This window comes from Perca fluviatilis, chromosome 3 (genome assembly GCF_010015445.1).
Source record: "Perca fluviatilis chromosome 3, GENO_Pfluv_1.0, whole genome shotgun sequence".
Lineage (NCBI taxonomy): Eukaryota > Metazoa > Chordata > Actinopteri > Perciformes > Percidae > Perca > Perca fluviatilis.
This window is the reverse complement of record NC_053114.1, coordinates 13,064,093-13,073,217: the sequence shown is the minus strand read 5'-3', so window position 1 is coordinate 13,073,217 and position 9,125 is coordinate 13,064,093. Positions and strand designations below refer to the sequence as shown.

The 9,125-nt window shown below is 42.7% G+C and overlaps 1 protein-coding gene across 1 annotated transcript; it reads right to left on the bottom strand.

Annotated features, from left to right (window-relative positions):
- Positions 1 to 1,885: 1,885 nt before the first annotated feature.
- On the bottom strand, positions 1,886 to 7,266 carry LOC120556313 (cytochrome b-c1 complex subunit Rieske, mitochondrial). The gene is made up of 2 exons (XM_039795800.1): positions 6,982 to 7,266; positions 1,886 to 3,224 (listed from the first exon to the last, which is right to left on the bottom strand). The coding sequence occupies exons 1-2, from the start codon at positions 7,190 to 7,192 to the stop codon at positions 2,614 to 2,616; spliced, it is 822 nt and encodes a 273-aa protein (XP_039651734.1). The 5' UTR covers positions 7,193 to 7,266; the 3' UTR covers positions 1,886 to 2,613.
- Between the last annotated feature and the right edge of the window lie 1,859 nt (positions 7,267 to 9,125).

Below are 9,125 nucleotides of genomic sequence, written 5' to 3'. Positions count from 1 at the left end.
TCAAAAGTGTTTGACAAACAGCACATAAGACATTTGTTTTTCTGTCAAAATGATCCAGTATCAGCAGCCCAAGCTGTGTGTAGCTAGCTGACGCATACAGTAAACGCACACACAGATATCAAAAGTGTTAGGTGTGTCATTCATCTAGTTTTACTGTTTTAGAACATTTTGTGTACCCTTTATTAGATGTACCCTTTATTTTTTATTCGTTATTTTTAGGCTGAATCTCATTTCTCTGTTTTACCCCTTCCTCTTAGTTTTGCTAGTTTTGATTGAGGGGTAGGGCTAAGGGGTAGATACCCCTTAAAACCAAGTAAAGTCCCGAGCTTACTTGAAACCGAGGGGTACCCAGAATACACTGCGCAACCGGAAACAATGGCGACCAGATCAACCAAAGTCCCATACATGTAAGTATTTTTGGCTTAAAGAATTGATTTAAAAATTACGACTTTTGTGCTCTACACAGTCCTGTACATATATATTTGCAACCATGTTCTTAATTTAAACGTTTTTAAAAATCACTAGTTTGCCTTGAATGGACTCCATGCATGTTTACAGTTTTAACTTAACTCAATTAGCAGCGAATTTCGTTTGATATCACTGAATAAACACTACTTGCTTTGGAGACATACACGATACGTGCTTTACATTTACCGTCCTGTATCACACACAGGGACGCCTGAGGAAACCCGGCAGCTGATCGACTTTCGGACTGAAAACGAGCAGAAGTTTCTGCGTTCGTGTTGTAGCCATTCCTTATTGTATTGGTACTGTATTATTGCAATTTATTCCCGTTGGTTATGATACAGGACACTAATGAAAAAAATGGGGTTGGAGGGAAAGGATTACTGGCCAACAGGCATCACACTGTGGTCTGGAATTTCAGAATAGCTGTTTTTTTTGTTCGTTTGTGGTCTTGTGTGTCTTTTGTTTTACACATTTGAGTGTGACATGTAAGTTAAGGTTAGAATAGTTGATAATGGTTCTGTAATAAAATATATATTTTTTTGTTTTTGCCCGTTATGTTTACTTTATTGGGCTTTTTGTTAACAAAGAAAGTATTTCTTAACATCAGTGACATTCAAAACAGTGATAACTGAAACAGATATACAACACACCATGCAGTGTGTATAAAAATATTTATTGCAAACAGATTTAAGTATGTATGATGTATGATGACGTAACCGTTACCAAGTGGTGTCTCATTTCATAGGGGTATGCTTTCACCCCTAGCCCTTACCACTCTGTTTCGAGGGACAAGGGCTAGGGGTAAGACAAAGGGGTAGGGGTAAGACAGAGAAATGGGATTCAGCCTTAACATGCGCAGGTCACGTGAACAGAAAATTGTGTTGCCTGTATCTTTTCATCCGTACGGATCAACTATGGTCCGTTGCACCACTAATGGCGGAGGCGATTCCTCGGAGGGAAATGAACAACAGCGTGTTGAAGCGATAATGACACAGTACCTGTCTTTAGCCTCAGCATAGCTCTCTGAGCCACTGATCTCAGGACTGCAGGATAAACTGTGATGGGAGCCCTGTGGGCACGTTCAATCGCAAAACGGCGAATGCCAGGTTTCCTCGAAACGGTGTGAAACGGCTTTGCAATGTGTTTTCTCTCATTTGGTGGGTGCGATTGTCGTTTATTGGCTGTGTCACAGGTGATAGCCAATCAGCAGAGACGTGTCTGTAAACCTATGGTAATAAAAAGGCAGAGCGCTTGCGCACACAACAGGGTGTTCAAGGCACCCCCGTTTCAAATAATAATAATAAAAAAAAAAAATAAAACATGTTGCTACATTTTGTTGGGGCTGAACATGGCCCAGCTGTCGGTCAACAGGAAGTCACAATGGCATTATTCAAGCAAATAAAGGCTGAACACTGAATCCACGTTTTCAAATAAAATACAAATCTTTATTAAGCAGACGTGAACACAACATTTGTTCTGGGCTGGTTAAATGGACTATAAGTTAATATGATAAGCAGGTGTTTAGGTCATGTTCACGTGATATTCTGACATGAGGAAACCAGAGAGGATGGACTCTGCCTGGTGTTCACTAGGGCTGGGTATCCTTCAAAACATTTCGGTACCAGTACCAATACTGTGACTTTTATACCGCTTCCTGAACAATTTCATGAAACAAAAAGAAATGGCAAGATTACAGCACAAATCTCATGTTCCAGCTCCGACTACGTGAGCCGTCTCTGTGTCACGTAGAATTTTTCCTGCGTGTCTCTACGACGTGTAATGTTATACAGCCAATCACATACATTATTAGATCTTGGTAGAAGCATGCTGCGTGCTGATTGGCTCACTGACTGATGCGATTTACTCCTTAGGTATTGAATGGCGAGGCATTTTTCCATACTCGATACTTTAAGAGGCAATTCGGTCGTTGTCTCAAAAGTATTGAATTCGTTACCCAGCCCAAGTGTTCACCTATTCATTCCAAATGCTTTTCTGTCCTTGTGTTAAAGAGATTACCTTCCATGAACTCCAGTAGATAGAGAGGACTGTTAGAGAGGCTTGTGGCGCTGAGACAAAGTTTCCCGCTGCAGCTGGCAGCAGCACTGACACGTGAACACTGTAACACCTGCTGTTTTATCACGTTCTCTATCCAACAACCACCGTGCTGTCATCTGGAAACTCGTAGTAGGGAACCTCAAGGTTGAGGGGAGCGGGGCCTTTCCTGATGCGGCCCGAGGCGTCGTAGTGCGAGCCGTGGCACGGGCAGTAGTAGCCTCCAAAGTCGCCAGCGTTGGCGATCGGCACACAGCCCAGATGCGTGCACACGCCCAGCACGATGACCCAGCTGGGGTTCTGCACGCGCTCCTTGTCGTGCTGCGGGTCTCGCAGCTCCGCCAGGTTGACGCCTGCTTCCGTGGCGATCTCCTTCTCCGTGCGGTGGCGCACGAACAGCGGCTTGCCTCTCCACTTGAAGGTCATGTTCTTGCCTTCGGGGATGTCGCTCAGCTTGATCTCGATCTTGGACAGGGCCAGGACGTCCGCCGACGCGCTCATGGAAGACACAAACTGAGAGACCACCGTCTTGGCGGCGTAGACACCCACCACGGTGGTGGCGCCCGTCACCAGGTAGGAGAAGGTCCTCCTCCCCTCGCTGCTGTCCTGGGACGACTTGCTGGGGTCCAGCACCTCGGGGCGCCTGTAGTCAGAGAAGTCCGGCACCCGCACGTCTGTGTGGGCATAACGCACCGCTGCACAGCCTGCACACACAAACACTGCCATTACAATATGTCCACATACCCATTACAATAATACTTCTATTAATAATCTATGGGAATATTTTCTAGTTTCTTCTCTCTTCTGTGACAGTAAACTGAATATCTTTGAGTTGTGGACAAAAACAAGACATTTGAGGACGTCATCTTGGGCTTTGGGAAACACTGATGCACATTTTACCATTTTCTGAAATTTTAGAGAGCAAACAGCGAATACCGGTTTAAACCATATACCGGTATTAATTTCCCAAAGGCTATGAATATTTCATTTGGCGTTATACCGGTGCATTGCCGAGGAGAACGCTATGGCTAGGCCGAGGTAAACAGAGAGTGAATAAAGAACGGGATCCTGAGTTTTCGTTGTCCGGTAAATTAAAAAAATGATGAGAACCGAAAATTCTAATTGTCTCCGGTCAGAATGACCAGTGGAAATAATTCCCTCTGCACAATTTGAATTGTGTTCAAACAGGCTACAGTGATTTTCATATATTTCGTTCTATTAAAAACAATGAAAAACTTTTAATTTAAAAAAAATAAAAATTACTGTAGACTGTAGCGTATGCAATAAAAGAACATGTCACGTTCTCCCTCGGTTTTAAAACAGGAGTAGACTACAGTAGATTCACAACGCCGACAAGCAAGCGGGAAAGTCAAAGCCCACACCATGGCGAAACATGGAAATATTGCGAATTACATTATAAAACCAAGCAGCGGCAGGTCTAACGTAAATTAAGCCAAGACATCGCCAGCGAGGACGAGTCGGCACCAGCTAGAGCCCCCCTCATTAATGCCACAAACGCACATCCAGATGCCATCCCTATGATGTTTAGGTTACGGAGGATTGCCTTTCTCAACAGTCTGCGAGGTTCTAATTGGGATTACGGTGAAATCTGTCCAGTCGCACTTTCTCCGCATAAATTGCCGATTTCTGCGCAAAATATGCGGGGCTTGCATGATTTCATAATCCTCGCATTTTGTAGTAAAAAAAAAAAAAAAAAAAAGTCACATATATTTTAGCAGAATGTTGAAAAATTTTGCATTTACTTCACACAAGAGCAGCCACTTTCCCCTTTTGCCATGGGAACGTTATGAAGTGACGTAATTACGCGACGTGAACATCATCGAAAAGCAGGGTGTTGGGGGAAATCACTTTTTTTTTTTCATCAAACCGCAGTTTTTGCAAGTTCCCGCAATTTCATCAAAAAAATCTACATCCCTAGATATTATTCTTTATATAGCTTGCCTCGCAATTAAGGGAAAATATTTTACAGGAACTTTTCCTATTTGACTGGTAAAATGAAACCTTACAGGTCACATTCTTTTCTAGCGGAAACACTGACGGACCCCTGTTTACTCCCTACCCTTCTCACTCATGGTAGTAACTTTAAAACAACAATAACCCACAACTAAATCTTTAAAACACAAAAGGCACACAACAATTTGTGACATAAAATACATTTAATAATAATGCGTGCCCAACTGAGGATCCATCTGCTGATCTGAGTTTTTGTTTTTTTTATAAGCTGGTTGTGCTAACCTCACTCAGTCGCGCTAACGTTAAGGGCCGTTACAGAGTCAACGCATCGGTACGCTTCGGCCGCCATTATGCGTCGATGCGTAGCCAAATGTGTCGTCCCAGTTTTTGATACGCGACGCGCACAATACTATGCGTTGTCGGTGGGGGCGACGCGGCACGTATTGTATTGAATCAACATATCTGTTCAATTTCATCAAACATAGGACTACCGAGTCACATTTTTCGGTATGTGTCAACGTTGTGTGTAGTCTATGCTGTGTGCCCTCAAGAGGCGAGAGAGAGACCCAAATGTATCTATATATTTTTAAAACCTGCTAAACCATGTTTAAGCGACCTTTTATCAATGTATTGGTCAGTGCTACCCAATCGTAGCATACTGTACTGGTGGGGAAACACGCCAGCATCTGATAAAAACAAATCAGCCAGCCAGCTGCTCCCTGACAAGAGCCACTCTCCGGGAGGGTCTGGCTCCGCCGACCGAACACCGTGGAGCACTCTGTTACCCCCTGTTGCGTGGGCGGTGTATTGCATTTCACGCATCGCCCGTGACGCTTGGGTCTAATTGCGTCCGCTGTTTAGACTATGAAAGGGAGCGCGTCGCTCGCGTTGCTTGTTCGCGTTGACTCTGCAACGGCCCTAAGACCCGTCACCTCAGGCATGCAGCGAAGCAACATTATGAACGCAATAACAATCTACCTACGGTCCCGCTAAAGACCATTGAGAAAGACGGGTTTTTACAGCAAAGATTAAAACCCTAGATTTAAGATGTCTTGCCTCGCTGAAATGCTTCTGCCAAATTACTATTAAAACAACACAGAATCAAGCTGACGGCTACGTTCAGTCGCCCACTCTTCTATAACAAGATAACGTTACCTGTGATCAAGGTAGTGTTAATACAGCAATCTTAGAGGAAGCAGGGTTCAAGTTGTATGTGGATTTATTTAATTTAAATGTACTTGACTATTTTTGCAGTTTGTACAATAAAAATACATTGTGGATTCCGTTTCATGTATTCAGACATAGGATTGGGCATCGAGAACCGATTCATACTCTGAATAGTTTCAAAAAAAATGGAGGATTTGGTTTCAAATCTGATCAAAATTTAATATGCGCAAGTTTTGGTTTCCGTAGCAGCCAGGCGCTTGTTGTGTTGCAGCCGTGCAGCACAGTAAGCGGAGCCCTAGTATGGCTTTATTTTCCATTGAAAAATCTGTAAAACTGCAAACCACCATTGAAGCAAAAGAAAACTTTCCTCTTATTTGTGAAAATAGACATGTGACCCGTTTCAACTACACCCCTCAAAGAATAGGAATCGAAAGGAAGAATCAGAATCATAAAAAATGCCCAACCCTATTCACACAGCTGATCCACAGCCCAGAGTCACAACTAAACATGCTTTAAATCAAGGATCAAAACTTTTCAGTTCGATGCCATTTCTTACACTGAAAATTGTATTCTTGTATTTCATAATGTCTTATTCTTTTTTAGCAGTTTTTAAAATGTTTAATTGTTTGAATTGCTCTTTATTATTTTATGTAAAGCACTGTGAATAGCCTTGTTGCTGAAGTGTGCTAACGTTATAGAAACAAAGCTGCCTTGACGTTACCTGGCCAGCTAACGTTAGCGCCCAGTGTAATGTGCTCTGGTTACAGCCATGACCACAGTGTTAGGTAAAACACTGGACTGGTGAACTCATTATCCGCCTTTATCGTTGCACTTACATAGTAACGTTAACGTCACTGATTACAAAACCAGTCATATGGGTGACATAAGGACACCGGCTAATGTGTCTTTTAAACGGCAAACGTTACCGGAACTGGATAAAGTCGATACGGGCAGACTGTCCAGGCTCCATAGTGCATGTTCTGACCCACGAATATGCCCACATAATCAAACAAACGGAATAAGAGCAACGTAATACGTTAACGTTACATACTTAAAGTTGACCTTAATTGTAGGCCGCTCTTTACCCACCTGGGCTAACATGATGCTAGCTATCAACCTGGAAGAGCCTGCTGCTAACGTTAGCGAAGCTAACTAAGTTATGGCCAACTCACTGGCTGGCAATTAACAGTGATGAATGGCACTGGTCATCACTTCGCAGCACACACAAAGCGCATGGCATTTGACGTTAACTTTCAATGCACACGGTAAAACACAAAGTTGAATTAGCCAGCTAAGGCTAGCAGTCAATGACAGACTTACCATTGATGCTAACTGTCACAGCAGGCCCCGTCTTTGGGCTTTGACCGCTGAGCGATTCGCGGCACAGGAACGTTTTTTTCGGGGTCAACAAAATCTTCTCTCCTTTTACAACAACCCCGGGTACCAGTGCTTTCAGGGGACCAGCGACAGCAACAGCTGTAGCCTGCATGTAAGGGGAAAATGCCCCTGACCGGGCAGCGAGAGACATCATATCTGCGGCGAACTGCTGCAACGACCTTAGCTTGACTGGGAAGGCAACGACTTCTTCTTCGGTTGATTGTTTAAGGGCGGATGCGGACTAACTTAGCGCACTACCGCCACCCTCCAGATAAATTGTGCCTGATCATCACTATGGCTTACATCTTTGAGAATACTGTAGCCTGCAAGCTACAAAAAAAAAATTAAAAAAAATAACCTATATTCTGTCAATGAGTCCGGTGTTCTTTAAACAATTCAAACATATACTTTATTACTCTATGATCAGAGCCCTTAGACAAAAGGTCTCTAAGGATAAAACTTTCCCCACTGTCCTCTATTTTCCTTTTCATAAAAACCCTTTCTCTATTAAATTTCCTACACATCATAAAGACATGTTCCACTGTTTCTGGCACATTACAAATCTCGCAATTTCCTGAATTATGTAACTGTAATGTTTTGTTTAGTCTTTTCGACACCTTAGTACTAGGCCTAGACAACCCTGACCAACCTCAGGATTTACAATGTAAAAATCCCTCCCTTTATCTTCTCTGTCCCATTTATCTTGCCACAACTTTTTAACATGTTTTTTAATCATTGACTTAGCCTCTGATTTTGATATTTTACTCTGAATAGACATATTTGTCGCTTTCAAAGCCTGTTTAGCAAACTTGTCTGCCAACTCATTACCAGCCATACCTACATGAGCCGGAACACAAACAAACTTTACATGCGTCCCCCCATTTTGAATACTATGCAACAACGTCAATATCTCACACACAATATCAGACCTTTCACATGAGTTACCTGATTTAAAATTTTCTAAGGCTGACAACGAGTCTGAGCATATAGCTACTCTTAGCGGTTTAATTTGCTCTACCCACTGCAATGCCATCACAATAGCTATCAACTCTGCTGAAAACACTGATAAATGATCCCAAACTCTTGCAGAAAACTTAATATCAAACTCTGGTATCACATATGCGATTGCCACTTTCCCTGTATCTGGTGGCTTTGACCCATCAGTAAAGATTTGCACATACCCATAATAGTTATCCACATACCTCATAGCCATTTGTCCACTATCCCCCTTATAATTTTTGATCTTTTCATGCAAAGTTATATCAGCATCTGGAACCGGTAGCAGCCACGGCGGGTGCGGTGGATAGACTACAGATGGACTAAATTCGAAATTTTCTACAGCCGCTTGCTTTACCTTTTCATGTATACTTGCACTAAACGTCTCTCTTTTACTTTTTGCATGCTCCCATGTTGAAATGAGGACACTTTTAGTTGGATGGTCTTCCATATGTCCTTTTAGATGAACAAGATATGACAGTGACATTTGCAGTCGTCTCAACTCAAATGGCATTTCCCCTACTTCAACCTGAAGCGCTGATATAGGGGAGGTTCTCATTGCTCCTGAACATATCCGGAGGGCTGAACCCTGAATAACATCAAGCTTCTTTAATTCAGATTTTGCAGCAGACCCATAAGCCACGCACCCAAAATCAACAATAGATCTAATTAAAGGAATATTTCACCGCTGGAAAGCTGAATATATCTTTAAATTGGGTCACTTATGTAGTAGAAATGTGAAATTCTTTTTTCAATTGGTGCCTTCTAGGCCGAGAAAAGCCAGAAAATGTGTTTTGGTCTTATATGGATGAAAAACACCAAATCCCAGAATGCACCTGCTTCGTTGCTTTGAGTCCACTCCCAAGCCACGCCTACCGCTTCACAGACAGACCGAGGCATTCAACTCAACTCAAGCGTGTTTTATTTCAACCATATACATGAAACAACGTTTCACCGGAACTCAACGACATTATATAAAAACGACATAACGAAACAGGCTACATTTAGTACACACACTTTATAGGCTCCGTGAAAGTGCAGCTAACACATACTAGCATTAGCGGTGGTGGGCTGTAAACACCGAGCATAAA

What these genes read in the sequence shown, in the direction of transcription:
- LOC120556313 (XM_039795800.1), bottom strand. Translation starts at nt 7,192, where the DNA reads ATGATGTCTCTCGCTGCCCGGTCAGGGGCATTTTCCCCTTACATGCAG. An exon ending in TGTGACAGTTAGCATCAATG is followed by an intron (nt 3,225 to 6,981) that starts GTAAGTCTGTCA and finishes TTGTGTGTGCAG; the next exon opens with GCTGTGCAGCGGTGCGTTAT.